The 16243-nt window shown below is 60.8% G+C and overlaps 1 protein-coding gene across 5 annotated transcripts; it reads left to right on the forward strand.

Moving 5' to 3' along the window:
- Positions 1–3044: 3044 nt before the first annotated feature.
- Positions 3045–16018, forward strand: SSBP4 (single stranded DNA binding protein 4; the record flags this gene model as incomplete). 5 transcript variants are annotated; one of them, XM_084250840.1, is made up of 18 exons in its annotated part: positions 3045–3103; positions 9355–9427; positions 9719–9780; positions 9865–9949; positions 12944–13033; positions 13489–13554; positions 13754–13813; positions 13899–13968; positions 14135–14202; positions 14280–14347; positions 14564–14609; positions 14695–14730; positions 14814–14868; positions 14959–15029; positions 15118–15196; positions 15433–15461; positions 15549–15656; positions 15989–16018. In XM_084250840.1, 18 exons carry the CDS (start codon positions 3045–3047, stop codon positions 16016–16018), a joined length of 1155 nt encoding a protein of 384 aa, XP_084106966.1. The 5 variants fall into 5 exon arrangements, with proteins under 5 accessions (XP_084106966.1, XP_084106967.1, XP_084106968.1 ...); XM_084250841.1 differs by lacking the exon at positions 13489–13554 and having other exon boundaries at positions 12944–13073; positions 13740–13813; XM_084250842.1 differs by lacking the exon at positions 13489–13554.
- Positions 16019–16243: the final 225 nt, after the last annotated feature.

Consider the following 16243-nt stretch of genomic DNA (forward strand, 5'->3'; position numbering starts at 1 on the left):
GAGCTGGGGTACAGGCCAGAGATGCGGGAGGTGAAAGGATTCACCAGAGGGGAACAGTGGAGGACAGAACAGGCACATTGACTGAAACACACTGCCGAGGGAAGCAGCGCGCGAGTCAGGAGAGGTCTGCCGCGCCATGTGGGTTGCTCCCTGGTTGGCCTGGGATGGAACTCGTGCTGCAGAGGCTGAGGATTGCGTCCTAGTGCGGTGCTTAACCCCTTGCGCCACCAGGGAGGCCCAGGGCCTTTGCACGCGCTGGGACTGCAGCCTAAAACATTCTGCGTCTAGATCTTACGGATCCACCCTTCCCTCCACATGCCCCTCCCTCGCATGGGTCGGCGCGGCCTTTCTGTGGGCCCTGCCCTCCCTCGTCAGGGGCCCGGTGGGATGTGCGTGTGACTCCGCTTCCCCAAGGCCCCGTGGGGCCCAGAGCCTGCTCTGGTCGGACTTTCCGCCGGCGTCGAGGCTGTTTGGCGCGCCATCCGGTTGCCATGAGAACTGCGCTAGTAGCTCCCACGTCTCCCCCCACGCAGCTCGCAGGGCCGCGGGCGTCTCCGTCTCCCTCCTCCCTTCGCTTCCTCCCTCGCCTCCGCCCTCCTCCTGGAGCCGCGCCCACCCGGCTATTGCCCGGCACTCTCCACCCGGACCCCGCCCTCTGAACAGCACGTGGCACGCCTTGAAATGATCTGACTCGCTGGCCTGAGGGTCCGCCATGCCTTTAGGACCCTCCGCGCCACCAGCCTTAGCAGTGTGTCCTGGCTGGGTCCCCAGGCCGAATCCACAGCCGCCGCTCAATAAACATTCATGGGGGAGGGTAAAGACATCCACCCAAGGAGTCCCGGTTCAGAGAGAACAAGGGGCCTGCCCGGGGCACACAGAATCCTGGGGAGCCACGAAGCATTGGCAGATAAATGGGGGGTCACCCGGGAACGGCAAGAGGAGAGTGTGCGAGATCCCCCCGGGGGTCCCGCGGACACACAGCTACCAGTACACGCTGTGGCTTGGGTGAGTCGCCACCTCTCCAAGACTTTGGGAGTAGGCGCTGGAGAGCAGTGGTGGAAGTGAGTCCCATGATAAGGGTGTCCTTGATACCCCACACCTCGCGGTGGCCCTTCCCCGCCAGCGCTAGGCTGTCCTCGAAGCGTGCCAGCTGCGCCCCCAGGAGCGCTCAGTGCGGGCCCCTCCTCAGCACCCGCCGGGGGCCCAGGAGGCCTGAGGGAGAGGAAGTTGGGGGAGGGGACGGCCGGCTAGACAGGAAGTGGGAAGGGCGGGCGTCCCCCCAACTCCCCGGCCTGGGCCTTTCGGGGATGGGGGCGGGGCTGAGGCCAGTTTGACCCTTCCCTTCCTCTTCGCCTGTCTGGAACCCCAGCAGCTCCCGATTTCCCACCAGCCAGAGGCTTAAGGGTGTGTGGGGGAATCCTATAGCGGGGTGGGGGGGGCCTACAAAAAGGAGGCATATGGGGGGGGTCGGCTGGCAGCAGGAAGTGGCTCTCCCCCCTTCTCCCCCACCCCTACAACGCCAGGTCCCAGGGAGCCAGCAAATCACCCAGGCTGAGATGCACACGCAAGTTCACACGCCCTTGTACACCCGAAATGACGCCGGGTCACTCCACCCACAACCGCTGCGGCTACACAACCACCTCGTGAAGCCCATGGCCTTTGCCCGCACAGCGACCGTTCACTGGGTGCTTGCCAACACCTGCACAACAGTGCACACGTGCACTCACCCGAACGACGTGTTTTGACATTCACACCCGGGGTCATGCATAGGGAAAAAAAAAACCATGGGCAAACGTTCACTGAATCAGCCAGACCTAACCTACCCCACCCACAAAGGCCTGGTGCACACACCTGCAAGTATCCTGAGGCCTGCGCCCTCCCAGGCACCCCTCCCCGTGGATGTTCTTGGCTCAGAACTCCCACCTCTGCACAACCCCTAGGGGAAGGAGAAGGGCACTACCTGCATCCCTGACTAATGCAGGGGGGCAATTAAAGGCAGGCTGTGCCCCATTTACAGCTGGCAATACTGAGGCTAAGGCTGAGCCAGCTAGAGTGTTTCAGTGAACCAGCGCCTATTGTTGAAGGGGGTGACTGTGGGGCAGCAGAGAGTGGCTCAGGAGCTTCTTCTCTGTCGTGTTGGGGGTAAGGTGGGGGGGTGGGTTTCTGGTGTGTGGCTGTGGGTGTCTAGGGTCCATGTAACTGCATGTAGCTGGGTTGGCTGTGGCGTTGAGTCCTCGGGAAGCTGATGTGTGTGCCAGAGCGATCGAGTAGCAGCTTGGGCTCTTTCCACAGAGTCGGAAGCAGTTCATGGTGGTCTGTGTTCCACTTATGACAGCCACTATCGGAGCGGTGTGCATGGCCAGTGTGTCCCCGGGAGGGGGCTGTGTGTGAGGGGTGGTTTCCACCATGCTGGGTGTGGGCAGCTCTGCGGGTGACACGCCCAGCGCCACGGGCCTGTCGCTTTATGGAGCGCACTAGTTGTTCCAGGAGCTGTGTGGACTTCTGCGCGCACTGCTGCATGAGCGTTCCTGGGGGTCCCACCTGGGTGGCTGGCCCTATCTGGGGTGTGTGTGCACGCTCGTGTGTGGCCCTGATCAGCTGTGTCCCGCTGTCTATCCCTGGGTATCCTCCCCCCCACCCCGCCTACGGCGGGCACACTGCGCGTGCGCGCCCAGCCCACGACTCCAGCGGTGAAGGGACCCACCCGCGCGCCAGCCATCGCCCCTTTAAGAGCGGCGCCCGCGGGCGGCAGGGAGGCGCGGGCGGGGGCGCGCGCGGCGGGAGGAAGGGGCGCGCGCTTCCCGGAACAGCCCGCGCGGAGGAAAGAGAGGAAGAAAATAAAGCCCTTGGCCGGAGCCGAAGCTGGGGCTGCTGCCGCCGCCGCGGCCATCTGGAGCTCCCCCGCGCGGATGATGCCCGCGGTGCTCGCGCGGGGCTCTGGGCGGTGAGGCCCCCCGGCGCGGGTAGCTATGGCGACGGCGAGCGCGGCCCGGGGCGCCGCCTGACAGGTGTGGGACCCGGCGGCGGCGGCGGCGCGGAGCAGCATGTACGCCAAGGGGGGCAAGGGGTCGGCAGTGCCCTCCGACAGCCAGGCCCGCGAGAAGTGAGTCGGTGGGCAGGGTTGGGGGCCGGGGGCGGGGCCCTGCGGCCGCGCTGCTTCCCCGGGCCCAAAAGCCGGCTTGGCACCGCGCAGGGCACGTGGGTCCCCGAGGGGCGCGGGATTTCCAGAGAAGCGCGGGACCCGAGTGCCTCTAAATTTGAGGAGACTCCTAAGATCAGAGGGACTCGAGTGGTCGCGAGATTTCAGAGGGCGCCCCTAAAACCCGAAAGGCCCAAGTTGAGGGGGCGGACGAGACGCGAGAGGCTCGAGGGGGCGCACGAGACCCGAGGGTCGCGAGATTTGCGGGGGCGCACGAGACCCGATGGCGCGAGATCTGAGGGACGCGAGACCTCCTGGACAGCACCGTCAGGGCTTTGGTGCTCGAGGTTTTGGAGTGGGCCGCGTGCAGGGTCAAGATCCGCGCCGCTTCCTGAGTCCTCGAGGGCGGTGTCCGCGGACTGGCTGCTCTAGGACAGTCCCCGCTCCCCTCCAGCCCACAACATCCACACAATCCCGCACTTAGGGAAAAGCTTGTTATTGGAGAGAGCATGAGGGCCGCCGACCCACTCCTTCGTGACTACCTGTCAGCTGGGGAGGTCTCAAGGCTGAACCCCAGAATTGTCCTCACTTTCTTGTTCTGGGCATATGCTGACTGCATATCCTTGACGCCCTCTGGCTGGAAGTTGGACAGGCACCTAACTCCGAGACCCTGTGGTCCTGCTCTGAGCGTGCTCAGAGTTGGGGCCAGGGTTTCGCATGGGGAGACGTGCCCCTGAAGCCCCTGAAGTCTGTCCTGTTGGTCTTTTGGCTCTGCCACTTACCTGCTCTGTACTGTGGCTGAGGAAGCACCTCTCTCCTAGGCTAACTGTTTTGCAGGCATAGCAACCCTGTCATCTCCTAGATTTGGGGAGCTCTTGAACAGTGCTTTTAGCTGGGACAGCCCCATAGTAAGAGCAGCCACAGGTTTTGCAAGGAGAAAGGCCTACAGGAGGGAAGTTCTGTGATGGCTGATGGCCATTAGCCAACTCACAGGATCCTAGTGTTCCTTGGGGTGGGAAGTGGGCTGCTAGAGCAGAGAGGAGGCTGGTTCCTCAGGCAGGGGTACCCTGATGGCACTCCTTGAGGACCGGGCCTGGAGTCAGGACTTGAACATCTGGCAGTGAAGAGGAGCTCTGGATGAGGGCTCACTGCCCCCTTGTCCTGTTTATTATGTCTGGGCTGACATTGGGGCCCTCCTTCCCCTTTACAAGGATGAGTGTTCACTCTGTAGCCAGCCTTGGGGTCATTTTGGGGAAGAGATTCTTCTGGTCAGAAGATTGAGCTCCATTTGTAAGCACCCTTAAACTTGAAGACTTCCAGGTTGGAAGCAGGGCATGTCTGGCATGGCCACCCTGCTGCTGGGGGTCCTAGTGCCTACCTGGCCGTCCACATACACTGGGCTGCTGGTCTGAGGTGACTAGTCACCTAGTGAGAATCACTCAGTTGTTTGGCAGGTGACTCTAGTTCAGCAAACCTCAGGGGGAATCTTTAGAAGTGCAAAAGCGGGAGATGATGAAGTGTGTAGGGGTCAGGTATGTAGAGACTGTAGGAAGAGTGGGAGGCTGAGGGTGCGGGCTTCAGCCACTAAAGAAAGTTTGGAGAACACCAGATGGTCAGATTCCCCTGTTCTGCCTCAGGGGCCTGGAACAGGAAGTCCACCGAGAGCTGGGACTTAAGTCTGGGAGAGCTCTCTGGAGCATGGGACCCACAGATGCACTGGAGAGGCAGGCTGGCTATTCTAAGCCTGTTTCCTAACCTGAAATAAGGACAAGGACTCTTACAATGACTGGGTGGAGGAGGCTGCAAGTGGAACCCCTGTACAGTGGCCATGACCCAACCTTCTGTCTCCAGGCTGCTGTCCTCCCTGCTCAGGGCCTCCGGCCCCTCCTGCCCTCCTTCTTCCTCTTCGAGGCCCCTGCGCCTCGGCTCCCGTGTCAGCACGATGCCTTGCTGGTCTGCACTAGACTCAGACTTGGCATCTGCTGGGTGTGCAGCCTACAAAGTTGGGAGAGGATGATGACAATGGGGTGTTAGGGTGGGCAAGGGTCAGCTGAGGCTGCAGGAAAGTGGCTACTCCTGTAAATTACAGACACTCCCAACCCACTGGGAAGCCCCACCTGCCACTCAACTAACTAGCACTTGCATTTGATCATGGTTTTGGGTTCTTTTTTTTTTTTTTGAAAGATTTATTTATTTATGCATACAAGGGATCAAGGGCAAAGCAGAACCATGGGGAGAAGAATGGGGTCTGGAACAGAAGGCCTCTTGGGGTACAGGCCAGAGGTGGGGGGGGGTGAGAGGATTCACCAGAGACAGAGTGGGGAGCAGAACAGGCAGATTGACCAAAGTACACTGCTGAGGGGAGCAGCGGGCGAGTCAGGAGAGGTCTGCTGAGCCATGTGGGTAGCTCCCTGGCCGGCCTGGGAATCGAACTTATGCTGCAGAGGCTGCAGATAGCTTCATAGGCTGCATCTTAACCCCTTGTGCCACCAGGGAGGCCCGGTTTTGGGTTCTTTATATCAATATATTTTATTTTATTTTATTTTTTTAAGATTTATTTATTTATGTAAGCACTGGGTATAGTCAGAAGCACGGGAGGGTGAGAGAATTCACCAGAGCTAGAATGGGGAACAGAACAGGCAGGCTGACGAAGTACACTGCTGAGCGGAGCAGCAGGCGGCAGGAGAGGTCTGCGTGCCATGTGGGACCCTCGCCCGGCAGCCAGGGATCGAACTGGTGCTGCAGAGGCTGTGGGCAGCTTCTCAACCCAGCGCTCAACCGCTGCGCCACCAGGGAGGACCTCTTTATATCAATATTGAGGCAGAAATAATGGACAGTTGAAGGCTCCTTTGGCCCTGTGCATCACTACCCGTGGCTCCAAAGGCTCTGCCATCATGAATTGGGGGTAGGGGGGAGAAGCTCAGTGTTTGCCTTGTATGTTTGCATCATGATGGCTGCCACACTCACAATGGGTGTGAATGGTTCCATCAGCGACTCTGGTGTTCCTCCTCTCTATTCATCCCAGGGTCAGGTTTGAAATGGCACATCACCATGAGTAGTTGTTGCTTTACCAGGTGGGCAAAAGGATCACCTTGTGCCAGTCCTTTCCCTGGCTAGGCCTCCAGGTGTGGCCATAGCATTCTTTTGAAGGGATGCACAGATAAGAGGTTCTTGAGAAGAGTTATGTGGGGGAGGGGATGGGAGGAGGGAGGCAGGGGGAATTTATGAGGAAGGGGTCATCCCTTTGGTCACTGGGTGGAGGGTAGGAGGGAGATTTGAAGGGCAAATGCTGAGGCCAGTGAGGAGGGTGAGTGCCACCCAGGCAAGAGACTGGTGTAGGCCTGACTTCAAGGACACCATGCAAGATGGGAGGCAGAAAATATGTGGGGGTAGAGGGCCCTTTGGGGCCCTTCAGTGGCATCTGGTGGGAGTTAGGAATTACACAAGACCACAAGTAGAGTGTAGCCTCTCCCGGCCCCCAGCAGCATATGTGTCCAGGGGCTCAGGGGTGGGGGTGGGGTGAAGCATGCTTGGCAGGGAGCACAGTTACTGTAATTCTGATAATTATGGTAATTCTTAATAATTAAGGTGGCGGTGGCACATTTTAGTCCAGGAGTCTCTAACACCCATTATGTCATCCCTCCCCTGGCAGCCCTGTGGGTCTGCTTCTCCCCATAAGGACTCCAGGTTCTGGCATCCCTACCCTGCAGGCTCCTGTTCTTCTGTTGAGGAGGCCACCCACACTCCCACCCACCTGCCCTCTTGCAGAGAGCCCGTTGGTGGGGGGTTTGGGGGAGAGCTCGTCATTCTGTAGGTCAGGTAACTAACTACCCAGGGCGGGCGGGGCGGGTAAAGTACCGACCCGTAAGAGAAACCAACAAAACCAAAATGCTCTGGCTTCCTTTTGCTCTTGGGTTAAAACCCGAAATCCTTAACATCGAAACACTGGCCGTTACCAATATTTATGAATTATCTGTGCCATCCTTTTGACATCGGCGGGGTGGGGGTGGGGGGTGGGTCCCAGTATTGGTTGTTCATTCACTGGGGACCCAGGATGTCTCTGCTCTGTTGGAAGCTCAGCAGTGAACAAAAAGTCCCCGCCCAAAGCTACATTCCAGTTGGGACTGCGGCAGGCAGTCGGCAGAGAGACCTGTGCGAAGAGGGGATAAATAGGATGATGGGGAAAGCGGGCAGGGTAGGGGTTAGGGAAGCTTCTGACAGGTGACAGGCAGGCCAATGGCCTATGCAAAGGTGGAAAATGGCTTCGGTTTGAGTTGGGAGTGAGCACTGGAGAGATTTGGTGGCCTAGCCCAGATGCGAGGTGGTGAGAGACCTGGAATCTCTACAGCGAACTCCACATTGGTGGCTGTTGGCCTGGTGGCTGCAGGCCAGTTGAGAAGACTCCGGAAGCCTCTAAATAGGGAGAGGGTCACAGGAGTGATTTGGACAGGTGATCCTAGAGGATGGGGTGCCAGCAGGGGACTGGGCTAGAAAAGGGCAGACACTGGAAGCTCCTGGGGGTGTTGAGATTAGAATGTAGGGGGCGGTCTGGGTTAGGGGCACTTCCAAATGTGTGATGATGTGGCATGACTTTGCCCAGTCTTGGGGGAAACCCACCTTTGGTCCTCAGTGACCCCCTCGAGCCTACCCCTCTCAGCAACGTCCCTGTCCCCAGGGTGACTGTCATGGATCACGTGGTATGAGCTTTAGTCAGGACCTGCCCTGGATGACTACCTACCTCCACCCCTCAGCCTCTCTGCCGTGTTCTTCCATACCACACACTCACTTCCAACTCACCATACAACTCTTGATTTCTCCTTGTATTTTTTTTAAGGTTTATTTATTTATGCATATAAGAGCTGCGGTACAAGCCAGAATTGTGGGGGGTGAGAGGATTCACCAGAGACAGAGTGGGGAACAGAACAGGTGGACTGACTGTAATACACTGCTGAGGGGGGCAGTGGACAAGACAGGGGAGGTCTGCTGCGCCATGTGGGGTGCTCCCTGGCCAGCGGGGTGATCGAACTCGTGCTGCGGTGGCTGAGGACAGCTTCATAGGTTGCATCTAACCCCTGCACCACCAGGGAGGCCTTCTCCTTGTGTTGTTGCTCCTGTCTCCCCATGAGCTGGGAACCTCCAGGGAACAAAGGTCTATTGTGCACACAGCATGAAGAGCTGCTAGGTGAATGTTTGTTGAATGAATGTTTGATGAATGAAGGACAGGGATCAAGGGCAAAGCAGAGCCATGGGGAGTGGGGTCTGTAACAGAAGGCCTCTTGTGAGGTGTGACAGGGGAAGGAGGTGTGAGCAGGTGGGGAGAGTGCTGCTGTGGGGTTAAGATGTGAGGATCCCCAAGCCTGGCCAGGAAGGGCAGGAGACAGCAGGAGCATGAATCAAAGGGAAGTTATGATGGATTGGGGTGGGGGGCGGGCAGTGGAGGCTGAGGATAGAGAGACCCGGAAGGCAGTATGGGCTGGCTGACCTCCCCATGTAGCCCACAGAGGGCACTCCTGGGCACAGGATGCCCTGTGCTCTTGGGGTGGGCATCAGTCAAGTTGGTGTATCACAGAAACCCTTGGCTGTGAGCATTTGAGCAAGTCAGTGCCTTCACAGATATGTGGCACTGCTTGCCCTACCTCCCCTCACCCACCTCCACTTTTCCAGTACCCCTGGGACCTTGTACAAGTAGGTCATGATCATCGCTGGCAGATGGGCACTGGTCCCGAGAAAGAGGATGGGGTCAAAGGACATCTGGGAGAGGAAGATCCAGAGCATGGGGGCCTCTTCCTTCCTCCTAGGATATGTGACTCAGGGTGCCTTCTGGGAGGCCCCGGCCAGCCCACAGTCAGGAGTGATGGCGGGGGCCTCCCAGGGCCAGGGCTGCCTGGGGTCTCAGTGTCAGCAGGATGGGGTCAGAACTAACTTGGTCTAAGGGGGGAGGGGGCTGAGCTGGGCCGAATTTGGTCTGGGAGGGCTGCCTAGAGGAGGGGCCAGAGTGTTGGGTGTTGAGAGTGGAGGAGTTGGCCTAGCCGAGCGACTGGTGAGGCCATCTTCTGTGAGGAAAGGGGCAATGGGAAGATTAGGGGTCCAACGGGAAAGCAGACAGCGAGCGAGGCAGGGGTGGCTCTCCTGTCCACCATCTCCACATGCCTGCCAAGGGCAGGGCTTTGGGGCTGCCCTCCCCACCCCCTGAGTCCCCCCACCACCACCCGCAGGTTGGCGCTGTACGTGTACGAGTACCTGCTGCACGTCGGTGCCCAGAAGTCAGCCCAGACCTTTCTGTCTGAAGTAAGCTGGAGCCCCCTGTCCCTAGCTTGACCCTCCTTGCCACCTCCACCCTGGGTCCCCGCAACCCCGTTTCTGTGGGGTTGGATTGCCCCTCTGGTAGCCCTGGGCACTGAGGCTGGTATCAAGCTATCTGTTCCAGCTGAGGGTGTGCCCGCTGCGCCTGCTCCCTTGTCCTGGACCACAGGCCTCCTGCCGTGTTTCCTGGGGCGGGGCGGGCGGGGTGGGGCGGGGGCTGTGGCGGTGGGGAGGGGTCTGACAGGGCCCCTCACCTGCCTGTCCTCTCCCCTGCAGATCCGATGGGAGAAGAACATCACACTCGGGGAGCCCCCAGGCTTTCTACATTCCTGGTGGTGGTGCGTGTGGGACTGGTGTGGGGGCTGGGGGGGGTGGGAGGGGGCTCGGGGGAAACCACCGACCCCCCCACCTGCCGCCCACAGCGTGTTCTGGGACTTGTACTGTGCAGCGCCTGACCGCAGAGAGGCTTGTGAGCACTCGAGTGAGGCCAAGGCCTTCCAGGACTATGTGAGTTCTCCCCCTCCCCCCAAGACCCAGGGACCAGGACTGGGGCTCACTGGTGTGCCGCAGGTGGCCTTGGAGGGTTTCGAGGCCTGAGGCTGGTTTGGTGGGCAGGTGGACCAGGATGCAGGGTTTGACCCCGGATCCTGGCCACTGTTATGCCCTCCACTTGGTTCAGGTCATTTGTGGGGTTGAGAGGCTTCCTCCCATTGCACTCAGTGCCTGAGGGTCCCCCACAGTCTCCCTTGCTCTCCTGAGGTGGACTCTCCATGTGACCCTGGTGGAGGCTGCTGGCTGGTCACCACTGCCTGCCCTTCCAGGCTAACCTTCCCAAGCCTTCTGAGGGGGAGCCCTAGCTGGGGCAGTGGAGGGGGGAGGGGGTTGCTAACTGTGTCATGCACCCCAGCACAGTTTCCTGACTTTGCTCAGGACTGGGACTGCTGCCACCACATATGGCCTCAGTTTCCCTCTGGGTTGAGTGGGGGCCAGAGGCCCATCTGCAGAAGAGACTAGAGGAGTCACATGAGAGGGGGCAGCATCTTGTCAGGGGAGCAGATGGCATCCCCCTCCTGTTACCAGCTCCTCCTGTTATCCTCTCTGCCCTGACCTGTGGGACTTGGCTATCTGGCCCCTCAGTGGTCTGGGGGAAGGCCCAGGCTTAGCAGGGTCTGGGCTGTGGGCCTGAAGGGGTTGAGGGGGCGTGTAGCTCCAGGTGGGTCTTCCCTTTCCTACAGCCTCTCTGAGCATAGGGTCATACCTCTCTACAATCGGCCAAGGCTCTACCTAGTGCATCCTGCCCCCCAGGAATCATAGGCTTCTGCAGGGCTGGGAGCTCACTGAAAGTCCCGCACGCGCTATGCATGTGGTAGCAGGTTGCTGCTGTTGGCCGCCACTGGATCCCAGTACTCCTGTGCATCCCACCGTAACTGGGCCCAGGGCAGAGGGGTGTCTGAAGCTGCCTGACTCCAAGTGGGCTCAGTTCTTAGCTCCTCCTGCACCTTTCTGGTGCCCCTTGGGCTCTGTCCCCATACCTCTTTCACCCCAGCCCCCTCTCCCCCTACTCTGCTTGCTGCCTGCCTCTGGGAACGGGGGGCGGGGGGGGGCACATGGTTTCCTCTGCTGTGAGCATGCTTCCCAGGGTGCATGCCGGTTACTATGGCATGGGGGGGGGGGCTTGTAGGGGAGCTGCTGGGGCCCTGTGGCCTCAGGCAGAAGCCTATTGCTACTCTCAACTGGGCAGCCCGCGCCCCCCTCTCCAGCCCCCACAATATGGTCGGACCCCTCCTGCCCTTCAAGTGGGAACTCAACATTTCCCCCCCGACCCCCCCCCTCAGGAGACCTTGCAATCTCCCAGAAATGCAAGCTGCTTAGCCCGTTGTCATGGCAGTGCAACCCCAGGCAGGTACTTTTCCCAATGATTGATGTGGGGAGCTCCGCCCCACAGATCCTTCAACTGGGGAGGCACCCAGGTGACAACTGCCTTATCTACCCTGCCCCTCCACCTGTGGTCTGAAGCCCAGCATGCTTCACCTCTGTCCTCCAGACCTGTCCTGGCTCCAGAGGCAGACTGCTTGCCAGCTTCCCTACAGGGTTGGGGGGCAAGATCCAGGGGCCAGAGGCTTCCTCTCCAGCCACTGAAGCAGCTGTTTTAAGAGTACCCGTTCAAGGTTATCAGTGTTTGGGAGGGGGGAGGTGGAGGCAGGGGCTGAATTGGCATGTTCAGGGGAGGCTGAGAGCTGTGTCCTTCACCTGCACCCCAGGGTCACTGGGGCTTTCACAGGATGTGGGCTGGGGTCTGGGAGTGCTGTCACCAGTGGTCCTCCCTGCCCCCTCTCTCCCCCCACCCTCCCGGAATCACAGGCCTCTGCAGAGTCCCATTGCTATCTTTTCAGGGTACCCAGCTGGGCAGGAGGCCTTTAGAGGCTGACATTTGTGAAGGGCAGGAGGGGTCGGGCTGTAGCCCCCCAAAGGGGACTGGACCATCTCCAGGTACCCCTTTCCCACTCCTGTAGGGCCAGAATTGCTGTATGGCGGTGGACAACATGCTCTGAGCCCAAGTGGTTACAGTTCCACCAATTCCTGAGTGCCCTGTGTGCCCGCCTATGCAAGACCCAGGGACAGCAGTGACCCACACAGGCCATCTCTTCCTCTTGGGGCCTGGTGGCAATGATCAGAGTCGAGACCCTGGAGAAGTACCTGCATTGTCTCTCCTCCCCCTTCCTCCCCCTTGGAGTTGTCCCCTCTGCCCCCACCTCCCCCAGGGGAGGTACCCCAAAGGCAGATATGTCTGCAAATTGGAACCGGCAGAGGAAGTGGCCTGTCAGCCCCTCCCCCTGCTACCCCAGGCTACCTTAAGCATCTCAGCTGTTGGCCCACAGGGCAGAGTAGCCTTCTTTAGCTGTTCCCTTCTCCCTCTGAAGAGAGATGGGGCTTGGTGAGCCCACCTCAACCGCCGCTCCTTCTTCCACTTTGTCTTAGAGAAAGGGAGTGCTCCGAGGGGGAACCGTCTCCTCTGGGGGAGAGGTTAATCTTGAAGTTGCCCATTGTTTTTTGGTGTGTTATTTGGGATGTCTTTGCCAGCTAGGACACAGGGTGGTTGGGATGGGCCTTCGTGGGGGTCTGGGCACTCCCTGGAGCTGGAGTGGTTGGTATTTCAGACTCAGAATCCTCAGACCTGGGACTCCTTGGGACTGGGGTCCCTGTCATCCTTCCTGCCTGGTGGCCTCCAGGGTCTCTGGTGCAGTAAGGAGGTGGAACCCTTGCTGAGGACCACCCACGGGTACATAGGAGGTGGTGTCAGGGTTGCTATACCAGGTTGGGGACACTTAAGTAGTCTCCTTCACTTAGGAGACCCCCACCCCCAGACCTCCTCCCACCCAAGGATGAAGGGTAGGAGGGCCTGGGTTGCCTGTTCCCCGCGGGCTGGCTGTATGCAGAGAGGCGGGGACCCTCAGGCAGGAAGTGTTCCAACCAGACCCTTGCCTCTCCCTGCCCCTGCAGAGCACTGCAGCGGCCCCTAGCCCAGTGATGGGGAGTATGGCCCCCAGCGACATAATGGCAGCAGGGCCCATGGCACCAGGCTTCTTCCAGGTACAGCCAGGACTGGGACCCTGTCTTCGAGCCCTGGGTTGTGTGTGTCTGAGGGTGACAGGTGTGGGCACTGAGGGGAATGAGGGTTCTCCATGGGGAGAGCCCCTGAAGAGGGCAGGCTGGAGTCAAATGAGAGCTGTGGGTGCCATGGGGATGCGCATGCCTGCTCGGTGTGGCCAGTGAGGGAGGGAGTGGCAGTGTGCCCCTCGTCTAGCAGAAGGTGGACTCGCTGCACCGTCTTGTGCCTGTTTGTCAGGGTGCTTGCGGAGGCAGAGTATGGCTCTTTGAACCACAGGTCCTGCCTGTGACTCCCCAACCCTCCCTCCTGTAGACTGGCAGTTGTAGGATGGGCCCACCCTCCCTCCTCTACCATGTCCCTGCCTTCCTGTCTCTATGGCACCCTTCCCCAGAGCCACAGGACCTTCTTCCCAACCAGCCTGGTTCTGTCCTCCTAGGGCCCCCCTGGTTCCCAGCTGCCCCCCCACAACCCCAACGCCCCCATGATGGGGCCTCAAGTTCAGGTAAGGACCTATGACACTCCGCCGCCCCCTCACACCTGCCTGCCCCATGCCCACATGCACGGGGCCAGGTGGCTGCTGTTTGCCAGCTGGGCCTGGAGAGGTAGCTGTCCCATTGTGAGGCTTGGGTGCAACAGAAACAGAGTAGTTAGGGGGGAGCAGTGAGGGGTGGGAGGTGCTGATCCCAGCCCACCTCTTCCAGCCCTTCATGTCACCGCGGTTCCCAGGGGGCCCCCGGCCCACCCTGAGGATGCCGAGTCAGGTGAGAAAGGGATGAGGGGAGGGGGGCAGGATTTGGGCCAGGGTGGTGGCACTCAACGCTCAGTGCTGCCGTACCCCCTCTGCAGCCTCCTGTGGGCCTCCCCAGCTCCCAGCCCCTCCTCCCTGGCGCCATGGACCCCTCCCAGCGTGCTCAGGGTGAGTAGAGAGCTCCAGCTGTACCCCCACACACACCTCCCAGCAGTACCGTGGCTCCTAGCACAGCCCCAACTGCTTCACTGTGTAGACCCCCGACCCAGCCCCAGCACCTTCCATGCCAGGGAGCTGTCCCAGCTTGAGCCTTCTTCCTTCTGCCCCCAACCAGGACATCCAAGCATGGGCCCCATGCAGAGAGTGACGCCTCCACGGGGCATGGCTGGTGCTGGGCCCCAGGTAAGGGCTGCATTCTGTTGGGGATTTCAGCGACTGTCCCCTCTTGACCAGCACTCACAGTCCTTTTACCTTTGCAGACCTACGGAGGTGGCATGCGACCTCCCACCAACTCCCTTGCTGGCCCTGGCCTTCCCACCATGAACATGTAAGGCCCCAGAGATCCAGGCATGTGGGAGTGCTAGGGAGGACCTAAATCCCACGCAGCAGCCCGGCTCCTGTTGGGTCGGGAAGCTGAAGCCCAAAGGACAGTGAGTGATGGGGTGGTCACTGCTTCTCAGCCAATAGCTGCTGCCCAGGGGCGCATGGGGCCGTGGGCGTATACTGAGACTTGGCCTCAGAGTCCACCCACCTTCCGTTCTAGGGGGCCTGGAGTTCGAGGACCGTGGACCAGCCCCAGTGGCAACTCGGTGAGTCTTGGGGGATGGGGGCACTGGGCTGAGATCAATTAAAGGGATGGAAGGGGCAGATCACTCACAGCTGCCTTCTTCCCAGATCCCCTATTCATCCTCTTCCCCCAGCAGCTACACGGTGAGTGGGGCTACCCCAAATCGGGGAGGGGCTGTGGGGTGGCAGATGGGGACCTTTCTCACACCTGTCCCCTCGATGTACAGGGACCCCCAGGAGGAGGTGGGCCTCCTGGAACACCCATCATGCCCAGCCCTGGAGGTACTTGGGTTTGGGAGGGGTGTGTCTGGGAGAAGCCCTGTGACCCATCTACCCCCTCCCCATGCTGAATGCTGCCACCTTGTCTCCCAGACTCTACCAACTCCAGTGAGAACATGTACACCATCATGAACCCCATCGGGCCAGGCGCCGGCAGGGCTAACGTGAGTGTGGGGTAGGCTTGCCACGATGGCTACCTCTCAGACGTCTGGTGGCCAGATTCCCATGCCCCCCCTCCCCCTCTCCCCACAGTTCCCGCTGGGGCCTGGCTCAGAGGGCCCCATGGCGGCCATGAATTCGATGGAGCCTCACCACGTGAACGGATCCCTGGGTGAGTGGGTGTCCCAGGACCCTCTCAGGCCGCTCAGCACCCTAGCCTCCGCGGTGGGGGCGGGGGGCGCCAGGGTTCAATCACTAAGTCTAGAAGTGCCCAGACTTCCTGCCCTCACCCTCACGAGGAAGGCGGTGGCGCCGGGCAAGTGCTGAGCGGACGTGGAGACCCCCGGGGGCGGGGCGGGCCCGCGGGCGGAGGCGCGTCTCGTCTGTAATCGGTGGTGTTGTCCGCAGGCTCGGGAGAGCTGGACGGGTTGCCAAAGGTGAGGGGCCCCTCCCGCGGGGGCGGGGCCTTGCGCGCGGGGGCGGGGCTGGCCGCGGCCCACGCAGCTGACTGAGGCCGCCCCCAGAGCTCCCCCGGCGCCGTGGCCGGCCTGAGCAACGCCCCCGGCACCCCGCGGGACGATGGCGAGATGGCGGCCCCCGGGACCTTCCTGCACCCCTTCCCGAGTGAAAGCGTAAGCGACTGCGTCGACTCCCCTCCCGCGGCGGCGTCGGGCCGGAGGGGCCTGGCGGGCAGGCCCCGGCGGGGCGGCCGGGGGGCCAGAACAAGACCGTGACCGCGGCGGGCCAGGTGGGGGGGGCGGCCGCGGCAACCTTACGCTCTTTCCTTTGCCCTAGCCTTATCACGGCGCCCCCCCCCCACCCCCGACCTTGGGATCCGTGCCCTGGGGCTGCTTCACCACGCCCAGCCCCTTCTCCCTTCCCCATCCTCCATTCTCCCAGGGGGGCGGGTCCCAGCCTCTGCTAGAGCTGAGTCGGCCCGCGCGCCACCCTCGTCTCTCTGCAGTACTCCCCCGGGATGACCATGAGCGTGTGATGGGCAACAGCCCCCTTGTCCACTGCCGGACTCGGCTTCTGCCCAATGCCCCTGCCCAGGGCCACAGTCCAGGGGCTGGGGGTCTGCAGGGTAAGGGTCTGAGGTCACACCTCAGGCAGCTGGACTCCTGGTCAAGGCTTGGACGCTGGGAGGCCCAGCAGGAAGGACTTTCTCATTTTATAAAAAAAATGCAAGGACCTCAGAGACACTCTCCTGAATGGGCCC

The sequence above is a fragment of the Talpa europaea genome (genome assembly GCF_964194135.1).
Source record: "Talpa europaea genome assembly, chromosome: 12".
Classification (NCBI taxonomy): Eukaryota; Metazoa; Chordata; class Mammalia; order Eulipotyphla; family Talpidae; genus Talpa; species Talpa europaea.